This window comes from Scylla paramamosain, chromosome 20 (assembly GCF_035594125.1).
Source record: "Scylla paramamosain isolate STU-SP2022 chromosome 20, ASM3559412v1, whole genome shotgun sequence".
Classification (NCBI taxonomy): domain Eukaryota; kingdom Metazoa; phylum Arthropoda; class Malacostraca; order Decapoda; family Portunidae; genus Scylla; species Scylla paramamosain.
In genome coordinates, this window is record NC_087170.1 from 9,588,575 (window position 1) to 9,606,093 (window position 17,519).

Here is a 17,519-nt window from a genome sequence, read left to right on the forward strand (position 1 = left end):
ATTACAGGAGTCCCATCTTCAATCACATAGAATAAACCCTGAATAACTTAATTGCTATGCCGCTGTGCTTTCCTGTTCACCCGGCCATGCTGCGCCCATGGACAAGCCCTCTTCCCAAGACCATCCAACCTCCTCTTGAAACTTAAGCAACTTTATTGAACTGAATTGTAAGGATTTCAATCACCAAGCTAACAATCAGCTACATGACATCGGAAGTGTAATAATCACAAGGTGAACAGTTCTCTGGTTTGAACAAAAAGAATATATAATGTATATGGAAAAGAAGGATTAGTCTAAAAAGTCTTCAAATGACAGAAGCTGTGACTTCAGTTTATGAGAAGCTTACTAGGAAATCAGTCACACCTTGTTAGTAGTTTAAAAGTATTGTTTCTAGTATAAGTAATTATGACAGTAACTACTTTCTCTTGTGTAGGTCATCTGGCTTGTGACAGTCCCCCCTCTCTCTCTCTCTCTCTCTCTCCTAAATAAATACCACAAAAGAACACCTGTCCATCTCCCTCCAGCTTAACTAAATCTGCATGGAACTTTGCAGCTTTTTGAATGATCTCTCTTTAGGAACTCAGTGTCACAGCTTGTATGAAGTTTAAAAAATTGACCTATCAAAAGTTATTAGCACAGTACAACAGCCTGCCAGGCAGAGCACAGCCAGAGGGACCACACCACTAGTAGTGCTTAATAAAACACCAGTGGAAAAAATAAAAACAACATTTATTCAGATCAGCAAAAGATTCATTGGCCAAAAGCTCTCATTAAATACTAAGGAAATAAAGTCAGCTCATTGGTGTCCTGCAAGTCAACCATTCCTTCCTGAGCAGACAGACTGGCAGGCGTGACAACAAGTGCTGCCGACTGTCATCTAACATGCAGCAACAATAAGAAAGTTACTAACAACATGCACTTAATACAAAATATGACTTAACACCTTACAACTTGAATAAATCACAAAGTATCTTTAGATTTGCAGAGTCTGCATTTTCAGGTGTAACTTACAAGAAAGTCAGTAAATTAACATGTTCTGATGTCCCAACTAAGAACATAAGGAAATAAGTAGGCAGCTCCTGAAATGCACTATTAAGACTCATTTGCTACCATAAGTGTGCCAAGGAAGACCATCCACAAACACTCCATCAAAGCTTAAAGCTTCACAAAATATATCCTATCACAAAGTACACTAACACCTCACCAAGACCATTTTCATTATAACACTATTTCTTTCCCTTTAGCTCCACTTGCAAGAAAAATGAGGACTGAAACCGTAAATGTATAAAATTAATTGCTACATAAATACATAATAAAATAAAATAAATAAATATACAAGATTATAAATATGGAGCCTTCTTTTCATGTAATACATGTATATTATCATGGCAAGAGGAAATTTTACACACACACACACACACACACACACACACACACACACACACATATTTTAGCAGCATCATACCAATGTTTTTAATGAATATTTTGCAGTTAGCTTCTCTTTTCTTGTTTTGGGACCATCACCTACTTCTACTTGTACATAAAATCACACATCAAGAAACTTGTCAGACAGATGGATGCACTGCAGAATATAACATAAATGAAAACTAAACCATCATCCAATAGTGCTCATTAAACAGACCAAATCATCATCAAAACAAACTCCTTAACATAAACCAAACCAACATCAAAAAGTGTTTATTATTACACACTAAATCATTACTGAAAGTAATAGTTAAACTAAATTTTTGTTAATAAGTGCTAGTTAACACAAACCAAACTGTTATCAATAAAAACTATCTAAAAACCAAACTGCAGTGAAGTGCTATCTAACCAAACCATCATGAAAAGTGCTATTTAACACAAGCCAAGCTGCTGTCCTTGGGTGCTATTTAACACAAACCAAACCATTATCAAAAACACAAGATAACACAAACAAAATCACAATCAGTAAATGCAAGTTAAATGCTAATTAACAAACAGAATCCTCAAATCCTGGAGCTTGCTGAGCCATTGCAAACAAATCACAGAAGTGCTGCAGCACTATGGAAACTAGCTATCTATAAACCAGGCCAGCAATACCACATAGAATGATCCAGACAAAGCACCACACAAATCATTCACACTCTCAGCCCTATCAGTCCCCGATGGAATGGAAACTAAGTACAACAAAAGCTTCCTTACATTGTCACTTACACTAAAGCCTCAGAAAGTAAGTACCATCAGGAGCTCTGGTAACTCTCATTCAACAAGGCACTTTTCCTTCAGTTCCTCCTGACTATCCATCTCTTCACCCACTCTGATGTCCATTCTTTAGCCATACAACACCTGCACTTGCCCCACCTTCCCTCTTCTTTCTCTCTCAAATACAGTAAATTCTCAAAATAATTAATTATTTCAGGGGAAGGCTCTTTTACAACACATCTATACCCACACACCACGCCTACACCCCACTGTCACCATAATTTTCATTATTCACACCATATAACCACACACCACACCACCTCTTCATTACCACCATCACCACACTACATGTATCACACTGAGGTTCTTCAACTCCCACACATGTACTGCATTCACCAAGGAAGTGCAGAAGGTAAAATAATCTAGTGGATATCTTACACAGGGTTTAAACACAGGCTGTAGGCAGGTTAACAGATATATAAGAATCAGCAGGTGATTTTGATATCTTACAGACAAATGAACATATGAAAGATTAGATAATGACCAATGAATATATAATGAGATGGGATAAGTTTTGCTAAGCGATGCACCAGTTCAGTATTGAGATGAACATTGATGATAAAAAAAAAAAAAAAAAAAAACAATGATAACAGCAATAATAATAATCATCTATGTCCATAATACAGCCTGATACTACAACAGATACATCAAAGAATGGATGGATGGATGGATAGATGGATGGAAGTTCATGGCCCAGTGTATGCGATGCCACACACTCAACTGGTACTGCATCACACTCCTGCTCACAACGGGACTGCAGCAACAAGAAGAGATGTAACAGGAACACAAAAATCAAATCAAAACAAATTACTAACAATAAAAATGGTCCTTGGTTTCTGTAGTTCACTAACTTGGAGTGTTCACACCAAGACATGACAAGCTTGTCAGATGTATAGCTAAATAATGTCTATATGGGCGTTGTTGCTGAGATGGTTATTTCCTTTTACACAAAGAAAAGCATGTACATAACTGTACAAGAGTATGAAGCAACATATTACACAAACTCAATTAATTTTCACATAATAAAGTGTAGTTATTAAGTCACTCTTTGTCTCACCACTTCAGTAACTTGTGAATGCTCATTTCAACAATCATGATGCTTTGTACTTGTGGCCGCAGCAGCATGGTGATGATAGGTGAGGTCTGGCAATCAGCAGTGCTGTCACAACATGCATCCTACAAGCCATTTCAGTCCTGCCTCAATCACAACTGGGAAATTTTGAATAAGTACATTTTTCTTCATCACTATAGTGTTTCTCCAAAACTAGGTAAGTAATTCTGAGATTCACACATCATTACGATAAATTATACTGTGCAATACAGTTTGATATGAAATTTCAGACACCAGCATTAACCTGTGACTGGCATCTACTTCACACTCATGGACAAAATTAGGTTACAAAAATAATGCTTCCTGTTTTAAGTAGAGCTGCACTAGGGAGGGGGAATTTTTTTTTTTTTTTTTGAAGACATGTTTTCATATAACAAAGACATCATTTGGAGGCAAAGGAGGGCACCTACTTGTATGGCTACTACTGGTTCCTGGAGGAGCAAGGGGTCAGCACCTGGACAAGGCTTATAGCAAACTGCCACTGAGGAGCAGAACATAACACCCCCTGCCCTCTGCCATGGCACTGCTCTCCTGCTGTCTTGAGATGCCACCACTTACAGCATCACTCAGCACCACATCTGAGAGCATTAGGAAAACTCAACCCAGCCTCAGCCTGCCCCTGTCTGCATCACACAGCCACTACAGACAATTTCATAATGCCCTGTTCAAATACCATACAGAAGAGTGATAGCAAGGCTCCACGTCAGATTCTTCAGTGTTTTGATTACTGCAAGTCTTCTATAACCAAGTAACTGAGACTGTTAGGTAGCATTATTATTCTCTTGTTGAATTAAATATGTATCCAACACACACACACAGACACACACACACACACTAACAAACACATAAGATATCAATGAAATACACACATCATCATATGTTATCAAAGAATTAAATGTTAGAGTTCATGTTCACATATGTATGAATGCACAAGAAAATGAAAATAAGGACATGCTTATGAATAAAACAGAAACAATGAGGATACACACAATGAATTTGGAAACACTGGGCTTGAACATCAACACAACAATATAGGATTACAAATAAGTATCATAAAAAAAAAAAAAAAAAGTTATCCTGGACTTTTAGCTCACACTTCAGAATTATAAGTAAGGAACGGAATGAACCCCGACTTAACCCACACTTTGGCTCATAATGGTGGGTCATACATAAATAAAAAGTGTCCTTCCAAACTTTTACCTCAACCTTCATGATCATAAATAAGTCAAAAATAGTTAAATCAGAACCACAGCCATTGGAATTTCCTTTGGAGATTGACACCTGATAAACCAACATAACACTCATCCACGTCAAACCCAAACAATCCTGTCCGGTAATGATATCTTCCATCTAAGCGCCCTCACCAGTAAGGGAAAAAATATATGCTACTCTGGTGTATAAAACTTGAAGCTGCCGTGTGAGAGTGTGTGAGGTGAGGGAAGGCTGGGGCAGTGATGAGTCTGTCCTGGTCCTCCCACACTGCCTCCTTCCTCCTCCCTCACTCTGGTCTTCCTCTCACCTTAGCCTGTCTCTACTGTAGCTATTCTGTTGTATGTACTCCACGCATACCACACATGTGCACAATAAAACTTTTAGGGAATTCTGTACTTGATTAATATAAAAACTCTCTCTCTCTCTCTCTCTCTCTCTCTCTCTCTCTCTCTCTGAGGCACTGGTTATTTCAGTGTAATCCATAACAAAAGATGCATCCGTTGTGCTACTCTACATGTAAAGGAAACAAGTGAGCTTTCCATGTCCAACATGTGAATAATAAAGCCTTATCAAGATCACAATCATTTGAAGCAATTATGTGCAGAGAGGAGGATCTTGATTAGCACCAGGTCTGTTTCCACAGCATTTGTGCAATTGTCCATTCTTACCATCTCAAGCCTCACTCTTCTTTCTTTTTCAATAGATCTGAGATATCACTCTCATTTCCCTCTGGCCGCTGTTCCTGATGCTGCTGATGATCCTCTTCCTCCTCCTCATCCTCATCATCATCCATCTGCAGGTGTTTGGCAAATTCCTCCTGCTGCCTCTTTTTCCACTCGGCCTTCACGGGGTTGGCCTTGAGGAAGCCATCCCAGGCCAGGTCTATCATGCCCCCCTGGTGGGCAATCTTGGCCTTCACTCTGCAAACCAAACCATTACACAAGATAGAGTTGCATTTTCTTCTCTTGACTTAATTTCACTATTGCTTCAGTTCCCTGATTTTCATAACAATATCCACTTTACTAAAAAAATGTAGATTATCTCGGCAATCATGTTCCTCGTACCCCACAACACCTTACTGAATACTGGACAAGCCCAATTCGGCAAAATAATTAGTTGTATCATTACTTCCACCAAGATTTATATCTGCTGAATCAAATTGACCTTTTTCCAGGAAATTATTAACATTGCAAGTACGTTTATATATATTCTGATAAACCCATTATTTTCCTGTTTCTCTGCTATCAACATGATGGTGTCTGTAGCACTCACAGCTTGCACAAACAATTCCCTAGGGCAACATGGAGTCCTCTCAGCAAAACTGTTTTTTTGTGAAAATTTTACATACAAAAAATGTATATGAGTGACAAATAGGATCCTTATAGAAGACCACTTGGAACATGAAAAAACAGGGTAAAGGAGCTTATCCTCAAAGGCAGTGAGGTGCTACAGCCAAGATAGAAAGATGGACAATGCTTGCATCACCATATACTCCAATCCCCATGTTTTCATTCTTTCATATTTAGTTACTTTTCTTAGTAATCTTCTATACTTCCTTTATGGTATTTTGAAACTGAACGAAAGGTTCTCATTGGTGAGGACTACTATAACAATACAAACATAAATATCCATGCACACACACACACAAGCATAAATACATACACAACAATACCACAGCACCACATGTATAAGCACAAACACGCACACACACACACACACACACACACACAAGCATAAATACATATACAACAATACTACAGCACCACATGTACAAGCACACACACACACACCTGTTGGCGAATGCCGTGGCAGACTCGCCAGGGTTCCTCCTCATGGGGGGTAGGTACCACACGTTGCACACAATGGCCCAGGATGTCATCATGCACAACACATAGTGGAAAAACTTGTCCTGCCACCAGAATGCATCACCAAATCTTGCATCAAACCGGATAGCAATGGGGTAGATAACTGTGTCCACCTGTGGGAAGGATGGCAATGCTTGGCCTCTGCTGCACTACAGATGAAAACTAACCTAACCTAACCAGGATTGACAGAACAGGGTGCTGGAGAGGAGGGGGGACTTGACTGAGGTAACTGGATGTTTGGAGAAGATATAGGAATAGAGTCACTTGGAGGAGAGAATAACACTAAAAGTTACATAGGAGATACTCCAGACCAATTAAATTCAACTGGGTTATGGAGGACAGACTAGAAAAAAGTTTGACTAGTTGATGTAAGTTGGTGTGAAAGAGAGAGAGAGAGAGAGAGAGAGAGAGAGAGAGAGAGAGAGAGAGAGAGAGAGAGAGAGAGAGAGAGAGAGAGAGAGAGAGAGAGAGAGAGAGAGAGAGAGAGAGAGAGAGAGAGAGAGAGAGAGAGAGAGAGAGAGAGAGAGAGAGAGAGAGAGATAGCAGTAAGTGATCTGGTATTGGAAGGCATGAGAAAACAGGAAGGAAGGCAAGACAGAGAGACAAAAGATAGCAAGTCTGACAAAGGAGAGGGAGCAGAGTAATGATAGGGCAATGAACAGCCTTGGCAAGCATGACAATATTTAGAAGGGTAAAGAGTACTACACACTTTCCTATCACCACATCCCACTGACATGACATCAGTTATTATCTACTATTTGCACTCCATACATACATAATTCATGAGGCTATCATATCACATATTTTGCATCAGGCAAGGTTCAGTGTTGAGACAAGAAAGGGAAAATGTTATTAGGTTAAGCTACAAAACTTAACCTAACCTAATTATTGACCTCACTTCATACTATCTGGCTAATCTTCACATGATATCAATTCCCCTCAGCTCAGTGGCAGTTACTCTCTCCCACAGATTCCTCAAGCCCCAGGCAAGGCAGAGGCAATGGAGAGATGGATTAGGCAAGCAACCCACCTCAAACGACCCTTTCTTGAACTGCATGACGGAGGTGTTGTTGACGCACACACCCTCAGGATAGATGAGGATTGGGGGAAGGTTGCTGTCACTGGCGTGGTTCCTCAGCCTGTGAGTTAGTATGGTAAGAGTGGCAGGGACATAGGGACTTTGGGAGGAATGAATGGCTTTGTTGGAGAAATATTAGTACACATGTTGAAGAATAATATTACTACTACTTCTTTCACTGCATACAGCTTGACTTTTCTCACATGGAAAATTATGTAAATAAAAAGATTTATTAACAGAAGGATAAGGAACCTTAATTATCTGTATCAGACATGCCAAAACATCAGCCATACTTTCAATATCCATGCTGGTGTACTTTCTTATAATTTTTCTTTCATGCATCCAAACAAGTTTACACAGAACTGAGAAAATAGTAAACTTATGTTTCCAGTTTTCTACAAAATGAAACCAATACCAAACTCATTCACCTCCCCCACTGTTGGTCTATGCACTCATCTCAACAGACGTGTGGGGAGTGACTCATGGCGACATGAAGAGTCAGACACAGAGCCACTTACCTTTGAATGACTTTGGCTCGGTCCCTGGCATCAGAGCGCTCAAACCAGATGTGAGTGGATGCTCTACTCAGTGCCTTCATGAAGATACTGAGGAACCCTTGGTGTGTCTGTCCCACCTGTTGATTACCAATGGTTAGGAGTACAAGGTAGAAAAACTATATGTGCAATTTTTCACTCAACTTAAATATCTGCCACTTACATACAAATATATAACTGAAACCTTGATAGTGCTACAGCAACTATAAGCGAGACAAGCACTGACCATATCGTAGCAGTTGTGGGTGGACAGCACCAGGGAGTCAATGGGGGATGTGTGGTTGGCCACCGCAATGCCATTCTTGGGCATATTCTCTGTGTTGTGGAAGGTGGCCACCAGGGAGAGAGAGCCGGCCACAAAGTCAAAGCAAAAGACGAAGAGCTTCTTGTTCAGCCACCGCTTGAAGGGCCCAGCGGGGAACAAGCCCACGAAGAACATGCTTGTCCAGAACAACCCAATGCCCAGGATCAGGATGACCAGCCGCAGCGGCAGCAGGACAAGGTAACGTACCATCAACCCGATGATCCAGCACACCGTCAGCCGGAACGACACAAACTCGTAGGCACGGTCGTTGGTGCGGGAGAGGAGGTTCCATGTTGGCAGCTCTTCTGGCTCAAAGTACTTGGTTATGTTGTCCTCACAGATGGCAGCCATTCCTGCCGTGATGTACCCAAGCACGTGGTCCAGGTGGAAGCCCTTGATGTCCTCCTCGATGCCCAGCGCCCGAGGGTGTTCAAAGGAGAGGAGTTGGTTCTCTCCCTCTTCCATTGGGGTTTCTGTCTCGTCCACTTCTCCATCACGCCGTGCCGGACGTTTGTGCTCCACTCGTTTTTGTCCAAACTCAAACACCTTGAGGAGGATGTTAATGTAGCGGCGCCGCAGCCCTAGGTGGTGGTGGACGGTGGCTGAGAGGATGAGGGCAAGGAAGACAAAGGCATACACCCACCACACAGCATTCCACACCAGCTCCATGGCTGTGCTTGTCTCTCAGTGGGTGCAATACTATCTTCCAACACTGCCACACATAATAACCCACACTCTAGTTCACTCCCAACATGTACTAATGCTCACATAGTCAGTTACCCACACTGGTTGTCCCTCCACATTATGCAGACAGGAAATGCTTCAGACCTGTTGGTTGTATCACTAAAAGAAAAAGGCAGGTGATGCTGTTATATATAGACAGACAACTCTCTTCCTACACACAAAACCTAATAACACACACCCTTCACTCAAAATTTCAAAATTATCATGGCGACTCCTACACCAGCCTTGGAGTCCCCATCTGGGGAGGGGACCACAAATGTTCCCAGGTTGGACACTTAAGTTGCATCTCTAGCTGTCTTCTACCACTATTTTCATGCGAACTACTCTTTTGATCTTGCTAACTGCATGCCTCCCCTCCTCCCACGGCCTCACTGCACAAGACTCTTCTTTTTCTCACCCCTATTCTGTCCAGTTCTCTAATGTCAAGAGTCAACCAGTATTCTCAATCATTCATCCCTTTCTCTGGTAAACTCTGGAACTCCCTGCCTGCTTCTGTATTTCCACCTTCCTATGACTTGAATTCCTTCAAGAGGGAGGTTTCAAGACACTTATCCTTCAATTTTTTTACTACCACTTTGGATCCTTTTCTGGGACTGGCATCTCAGTGGGCTTTTTTTTTTTTTATTGGATTTTTGTTGCCCTTGGCCAGTGTCCCTCCTACATAAAAAAAAAAAAAAAAAAAAAGAGAGACAAACTGGGGCACCACGCAGTAGACAGAACTGAGGGCAATGGTACATACTTATGCAAGAAATCCAATTACGGTGAAAGGAAGCACAGAATGAAGCAGAACCACCCTCCTGTCATGCTGCACTGCAAAGCCATCCAACATAACAAACAACAGGGTACATTTGTACTTTAACTACACATCCCTATTTATATTCTTTACATGGAAACACTAACAAAAGAAACCTTTAAAATATACAAGCATTGCAAGATAGATGGAGTTAGATCACCTTAGCCTGTGCAGTTCAAAAAGGTTACAGAAGCTTTTATTTTATTTATTTATTTATTTATTGTTTTTTTATTTATTTATTTATTTATTTTTTTTTTTTTATTTATTTATTTATTATTTTTTGAGGAGAGGGGTGCAGTTCAAAAAGGTTACAGAAGCTTTTATTTTATTTATTTATTTATTTATTGTTTTTTTTATTTATTTATTTATTTATTTATTTTATTTATTTATTTTTTTATTTATTTATTTTTTTTTTTGAGGAGAGGGGTGGATTGGGGGCTAAGTAAGCCTCCTCCATGTTACATGAGGACTGAGGAATATGCATTGATGGGGTGATGATATTATATAGGTAGTGCACATCAACCATTTTTCATCAAGTTATCAATTAAATAAATAAGTAAATATAAACACTTTGTTAAAGTACTACAACTTTATGAGAGGAAACTGCTAGTCTCCTTTCAGGGTAAAGAGAAATAATAAAAATAAGAAACAGGCAGCTGATCTGATTACAAACAGCTGCTACATGAGAATTCTCCAACAGGCAAGATTACTATCAGAGAGTGAGCTGATTGTGCAACCGTGAAGTCGACACAGGAATACCACAACAATGTAACCTTTTAACTATTATAACCTCATAAGCTTAAACATTGCGGGACAAGTTTAGAGTATATCAAAATGCACCAACAACACCAAGTGGCTGAGCAATACTTGATTATTTTATGAATTAACTAGAACTGCACAGGTTTACTCTAATGTAGTGATGCGTGTCTTGAAATTTAAAAATACTACAGAAAAACAATACACATCAGTAATAATCACTTACACATTTACTCATTTTCACTTTAACTGAAAATAATGAAGCAAATACTATCCTAAATATCACATTCACACACCCGATTGCATTCCAAGCACAAGTGCCACCCACATTCACTGAGGCAAGGCATGGGAGTGCCAAGCCATGCAGATCTCTCCGCCTCTCAGCACGTCTCAGCTGAAGTCTTGCTTGGTACAGATGTCCTCTTACGTAATGCTAACTCACTCCCATGCAATGAACAGTCACAAGGCGGTTTTGAAAGTATTGTCATGTGTCACACACCACTTCAGTACACTCTGCAACACACACTGAGCTGCACCATACGACATACCCGCATTCTGCACACACACACACACACACACACACGGTCGCACATAACTGTCTTGTAACACTCACCCACACACACTCAGTTTCAACGCAAACAAAAATAAAAACAAAAAATAAATGATACACCACACTGAGCTACAACACACACAATTAAACACCCTAAAACACAAATCACACATTGGAACACATACTAAGTTGCAACAGGAAAAAAAAAAAAACATCCTAATACACAACACACATACATTCACAACACAGGATTCAAAGTCATACAGCCACACACAACCCAAAGCTGCCTATAGCTTCTCAGCGTGGCAACACATTAATGCTTCCCATTACAACAATCATGGAATGGTAAAGTTTACGTATGTCCTCCTGTTGAGCGCTGAAGGAATGCCATGTACGTCCTCCACTCACATTTAAGCAATACACGACTGTCCACAACACTGACTCACCTTCAATCCCTTCCTCATCGCTCATTGCCAGTGATCGCTAGTAAAGACTCTCATAAAGACTATTCAAAGGCCACAGAGATAATTAGTCTCATGGGTGTTTTTTTCCCTAAATGTGTGGAATGCTTTCTCACCTATTGCCAGGATCAAGAGTCCATTACTGAGTACCCCTTAAAAATAAAAATAATAAAGCGCAGATTTTCCTTCTTTCGTTCTATTTGTTACTTTCCTCGTTTCCAATGCTCTTTTTTTCAGTAATTGTCAGTTACTCTTCTCCTTTTCTTCCTAATGATCGCGTTTACTTTCCTCTACTATCCTCGCCAGATACTCTTCTATCTTCATTCACTACCACCAGTGATCGTTTTCTCTATTGCTTACTCTTTAGCCTTCTTTTTCTACTACTTAACAATTGCCGGTGATTTTTTAGGGTTGTTTCTTCCCTTCCTTTTTCCAAAAAATCGTCAGTTATTTAGGTTTAATGTCTTTTTTTTTTTTACTTTTAATCTGTAAATATTAATATTTTCATTCGCCGAGTTGTCATTTCTCTCCTACTTCTTTTCCTTAATTTTCTTACTATACTCATTTTCCTTCCTTTTGCTACTGATCCCTAGTTAGTAATTTCTTTCTTTAACCTCTGAAGGCCGCAGCAACTTTCAGCCCTCCCTGCTTAAAGTTTACGCCATTTACAAGTAAATAGCTGGTCTTCCAGAACTTAAAATGACTCCACCTGCATTCATTGGAGAGAAGGGTGCGTGGGAATATGACAGGAATAACAAAGGTGATGTAAGTGACGTTCTCGAGGTAACAGATGTAAGCTACAAGTAGACAAGTTTCGGTTTTGGAAAGAGATTATAAACTGGTTCACTGAGTGTTGGATGACCGGCTAGGCTTAGCAATCATATGTGATCAGCGTCAACACGAAAGGTAGTTTCAAAAGGTTATATTATATGGATAATAATAAAAAAATAATAGGAAGGTTGACAAGGGATGGGGAATGTTCATGATTTGTACAGAAGCTGCCCAGTGAAGAGCAACCGGCCTTTTGCAATATCCTTTCGTGCTCTTATGTTATTGTAGGCAGCACGTCTGGCAGCTGTTCAGGTCACAGGTCACTCAGCGAGTCGAGAGCCCCTTGTTTGCCCCTGTTAAAGCCATTTTCTTATTATGATGTGTTGGAAGAAGGCCATTCAGACACCTTTACCTGACCCGCCAGAATCCCGCACGCCGCCGGAAGGCTTCACTGTTCCACGCTGTACGCAAATATTGATGCTCATTTCAAATGAAATAACTCACGCTACAAGGTTTTAATAATGGTTTTCATCCGTGAGTGATTTGCATGCAGATAATTTTGTATGCATGAAATTCCATTGAAAACAATACACACAGATCGGTCTGTTTTCACCTACCATGTTTGCATCGCTGTCCGCGAGTGCCATAAAAAAAAAAAAAAAAAACTGTTGACCGTTTCTTGTAAGCCGAATGCCCTTAAACTCATTTGTTCTTCACGCGGGATTTACTTATCAACAAGAAGAAAACTTCCGACGGGGAGGAAGGGCGGTGGGAAGAGGGACTGAAGAAGGAAGGAGATAGCAGACACCTGCCTAAACGGTTATTATTCTCTGGGAGGCATCACAAGGAAGGTGCTGTGAACTTACCTACGACCGAGCTGCGGTGGTGCTGGTCCTTCTTCCTCTAACTGTGGTGCTTCTTCTTCCTTTTTCCTCTTCCTCTGATGATGGTGCTTCTTCTTTTTCTTCTTCCTCTAGTGGTAGTGGTGCTTCTCTTTCTTCTTCATCTGATGCTTCTACTTCTTCTTCTTCTGATGGTGATGGTGCTTCTTCTTCTTTCAATGGTGGTCCCCCTTGGCCAGTGCTGCTGCTTCTTATTCTTCTTCTTATGTTGCTTCCTTCTCCTCTGACACTGCTGCTGCTGCTTCTTCTTCTTCATTTCTTCTTCCTCTTCTTCTTCTTCTGATGATGATGATGATGATGATGAAGGTGGTGGTGTTTCTTGTTCTTGTTCTTCTTCTAGTGGTGGTGGTTCTGTTTCTTCCTTTGATGGTGGTGGTGGTGCTACTTCTACTACTACTTCTTCTTCTGATGATGATGATGGTGCTTCTTCTTTTTCCTCTAATAGTGATGGTGGTGGTGCTGCTTCTTCTCCTCCTCTTATCCTATACTAACCTAGTCTAGCCTATCTTCATCTGGTGGTGGTGATGCTGATTCCTTCTCTTCCTTACCGTAGACCACACTACATGCACCACCTAACTGACCCTATCCTATCCTATCATTAAGTCAGTTCGGTGGTCCTTGTAGCTGTTGGGGTGGGGGATGGTGGTGGTGGTGCTTCATCTTCTTCTTCTTCTCATGTTGGTGATGGTGCTTCTCTTCTTCCTCTGATGGTGGTAGAGGTGCTGCTTCTTCTTCCTCTGGTGGAGGTGCTTCTTCTTCTTCTTCTTCTTCTTCTTCCTCTGATGGTGGTGGTACTTATTCCTTTGCTGCTGATGCGAGTAGTGGTGGTCCTTATTTTTATTCCTCTTCTGTTGCTGCTGCTGTTGGTGGTGCTTCTTCTTCCTCTGCTGTTTCTGCTGGTGTTGCTGCTTATGGGCTTTCTTCTTCCTCTGGTGCTGATAATCCTTCTTTTTCCTCTGCTGCTGGTGCTACTGGTCCTTCTTCTTCCTCTCCTGCTGCTGGTCCTTCTTCGTCCTCTGCTGCTGCTGCTGGTCTTTCTTCTTCTTCCTCTGCTGCTGCTGCTCCTGCTGCTGCTGGTCATTCTTTTTTCTTCTTCCACTGCTGGTGGTGGTGGTGGTCCTTCTTTTTTCCTCTACTGGTGGTGGTGGTGGTGGTGGTCCTTCTTCTTTTTCCTCTGCTGCTGCTGCTGCTGCTGCTGTTGCTGGTGGTCCTTCTTTTTCCTCTGCTGCTGCTGCTGGTGGTCCTTTTTTTTTTTTTTCTTCTGCTGCTGCTGCTGGTGATGGTGGTCCTTCTTCTTCCTCTTCTGGTGGTGGTGGTGCTGGTGATGGTCCTTCTTCTTCTTCTACTGGTGGTGGTGGTGGTCCTTCTTCTTCTTTCTCTGCTGGTGGTGATGGTGGTCCTTGTTGTGTCTTTCGAGGTAGCAGTGAAACCAAGAGTTCCAATATACCCTTTACTTGGTAAACTATGTACAGCTAGGAGTGACGTAGTGGCGGCCAGGGCTGGGAAGTATCCGACTCAGCCGGGCACGGTGCTCAAATACATGAGATTGGTTCGAACCTTTACAATACTCAAATAATGAAAACGATACAGCGACTCGGTACATCATTATAAACCAAAACATTAAATACAATTATTACATATTGTGTGGTGGTTAACTACCACAACACCTCCGCCGTCAAGTTGAGGAATCCCCGGAACTCAGTAAACCAGGCGACTAGGTGATTTACGCTCTCTCTTCGACCTTCTTGGGTTCCCAGGTCCATACGCCGGTGAAACCTCACATTCTCTCTTGTTCTGACGTACTTTAATTGGTCTGGGTGAGTGCTTCATCACTGTCATGTCGGGTGCCTCACTCTTATAAAATACATCCTAGCCTGGCTCGTTATCTTCCTCAGACGAGTAGCGAGGGCGTAACTGCTCTAGGTGTCTTCTCCAAATGGGTCCTTGGGGATGAACTCGATCGTTCACCGTGCGGCTGCCGAAGCGTTTGGTCACCATAGCTGGAACGCACCTAGGATCGTTGTCTCGTCGCGGCCTGTAGTAAAGAGCGCAGCAAGGATCACCGACGTCATAAGTAGTAGTAAGACGCGACAGTGTTTCCCGATACTGCGACTTAACTGCTTCCCTTGGTTGTTTGCCTTGTGCAATATGTGCTGGCGAGGGTAGCAATGTGTCTATTTTAATCTGAATTTGCCGATTGTTTAGTAATTCACTCGGTGAGTAACCACTAGCAGTTGGTATTCGACGATACTGCCTTATAAATTCTTGCAATGCTGCCTTCGGTGGCAGGAATGATTTCCTGAATGCTTGTTTGAATGTCTGCACCAGACGTTCCGCAGCTACATTCTTTACTGGGTGGTATGGTGCTCCGGTCAGATGCGTAATTCCTCGCTCCTTACACCAACTCTGGAATTCCTCGGACTTGAAGGTTGGGGCATTATCCGTAACTAGCGCACGAGGGAATCCAAAGTGCGCGAAGTCCCGTTCAACCAGCTTCACAGTAGCCTTCGTAGATACTCGTATAGACTGCATTTGGCTGATGCAGGGGTGTTTTGAGTAGGCGTCAGTCATCACAAGCCAATTAGCGCCCATGAAGTTTATTGCGTGATCCAAGTGCAAACGACTCCATGTTTTTTCCGGCTTCATCCATGGATGCACCGCTGGCTTGTGTGGCTTGTTTTGATGTTCTGCGCATATAGTGCAGTTCTTCCCCAATCGCTCGATATCAGCATCGATGTTTGGCCAGTAAACTGCTGTTCTTGCTAGTCGTTTCATAAGCTGAATTCCCAGGTGACTCAGGTGTAGAATATCCAATACTGTTCCCTGGAGACTAGTAGGAATAACTACTCTGACACCGTGTAGTAAACATCCATTACAGGTAATGAGGGAGTTCTCTAGTTGTCTGAATATCTCGACGTCCTCGTTCTCACGCTTCCCTTTTTCAGGCCAACCTTCCTGCGTTTAATGCATTACAAGGGAGATGGTCGGATCCTTCTTAGATTCTCTAGAAAGGGCGTTAGAGTCAACTGGACTTGACTGATTGTCGAGATGGTGAGTACGGTGTCGATGTCCTCGTCATCTTCCTCTCCGTCAAAACTGGCGTCACCGTCAGTAGGTAAACGTCTTAGAGCATCGGCATTCTGATGGTCAGTGGTTTTCCTGTATTCAATTTCGTAATCAAATTGACTCACGAGAAATGCCCATCTAGCCAGACGATTGGCAATCAAGCCTGGAGTGGATTTGTGTGGATGGAAGTTACCAGTGGTTTGTGGTCTGTCACTTCAAATACATACGAGTACAATAATCATAACGAGCATTGCTCTTTTTCATGAAGCACACACAGAGACGGCCGTCAACGCCGATCATTCCCTTCTAGCTCACCGTTTGTGGCGTCACGGATGGTGACGGCGGTGACGGTGACGGGCTGGTGTGGACTTGGCCACACTCTCAGCCTCCCCACGTCTTCCTACCTCCTCTTTAATTCCTCCCCTTGTCGTCCTTCCTCCCTGTCGGAAGTTTTCATCCTTCTGATACTCATAAGTAAATCCAGAGAAGAACAAGTGAGTGCTAGAGTCATTCAGCTGACAAGAGGTGCTCACCATCCTTTTTGGGTGACCGCACTTTCACTGTGGGGGATGTGACTGTCTTTCGAAAGTGTATCCAAAACTTGCACCTTGAAAACTTGAAGGGATCACATTTAATAGGTCTATTATATATATATATATATATATATATATATATATATATATATATATATATATATATATATATATATATATATATATATATATATATATATATATATATATATATATGAATAGTGTGCTTTTACTATCACCATTCTCTGGGAATCTCTTAATATCATATCCTCTTTCGGCAAAACAAAATCCTCCCTCAATACTTCTCTCCTTCAGAATGTCAGAGTCGTGCTTTCCAGTTAATACCTTCTGCTTTTCTTCCTCAGTACGCTAAACCATTCCATCAACAATATATGTTCCTTTCTTTATGGAACATTTAGGGGCCGCTGTCTGAGCACCATGGGAGTTTACGACTCTGACTTCCTTGATATGCACACACCCCTGCGCACAGTTCCAGTACCTCTCATAGTTTATTATTATTATTATTATTATTTTTAATATATACAAGAGGGTTAGCTTCTGGCCAAAGAATAATA

The 17,519-nt window shown here is 41.6% G+C and overlaps 2 protein-coding genes across 7 annotated transcripts; both read right to left on the reverse strand.

Annotated features, from left to right (window-relative positions):
* Positions 1–710: 710 nt before the first annotated feature.
* LOC135110268 (glycerol-3-phosphate acyltransferase 3-like) lies at positions 711–16,451 on the reverse strand. 6 transcript variants are annotated; one of them, XM_064022406.1, is made up of 7 exons: positions 11,568–11,656; positions 8,291–9,211; positions 8,029–8,144; positions 7,463–7,571; positions 6,358–6,545; positions 5,236–5,487; positions 711–3,933 (listed from the first exon to the last, which is right to left on the reverse strand). In XM_064022406.1, exons 2-6 carry the CDS (start codon positions 9,035–9,037, stop codon positions 5,247–5,249), a joined length of 1,401 nt encoding a protein of 466 aa, XP_063878476.1. In that variant the 5' UTR covers positions 9,038–9,211; positions 11,568–11,656; the 3' UTR covers positions 711–3,933; positions 5,236–5,246. The 6 variants fall into 6 exon arrangements, with proteins under 6 accessions (XP_063878476.1, XP_063878475.1, XP_063878474.1 ...); XM_064022405.1 differs by lacking the exon at positions 11,568–11,656 and adding an exon at positions 13,310–16,451 and having other exon boundaries at positions 711–5,487; XM_064022404.1 differs by lacking the exon at positions 11,568–11,656 and adding an exon at positions 11,658–11,762 and having other exon boundaries at positions 711–5,487.
* LOC135110108 (uncharacterized protein K02A2.6-like) lies at positions 15,215–15,937 on the reverse strand. The gene has a single exon (XM_064022063.1). It carries the CDS (start codon positions 15,935–15,937, stop codon positions 15,215–15,217), a length of 723 nt encoding a protein of 240 aa, XP_063878133.1.
* Positions 16,452–17,519: the final 1,068 nt, after the last annotated feature.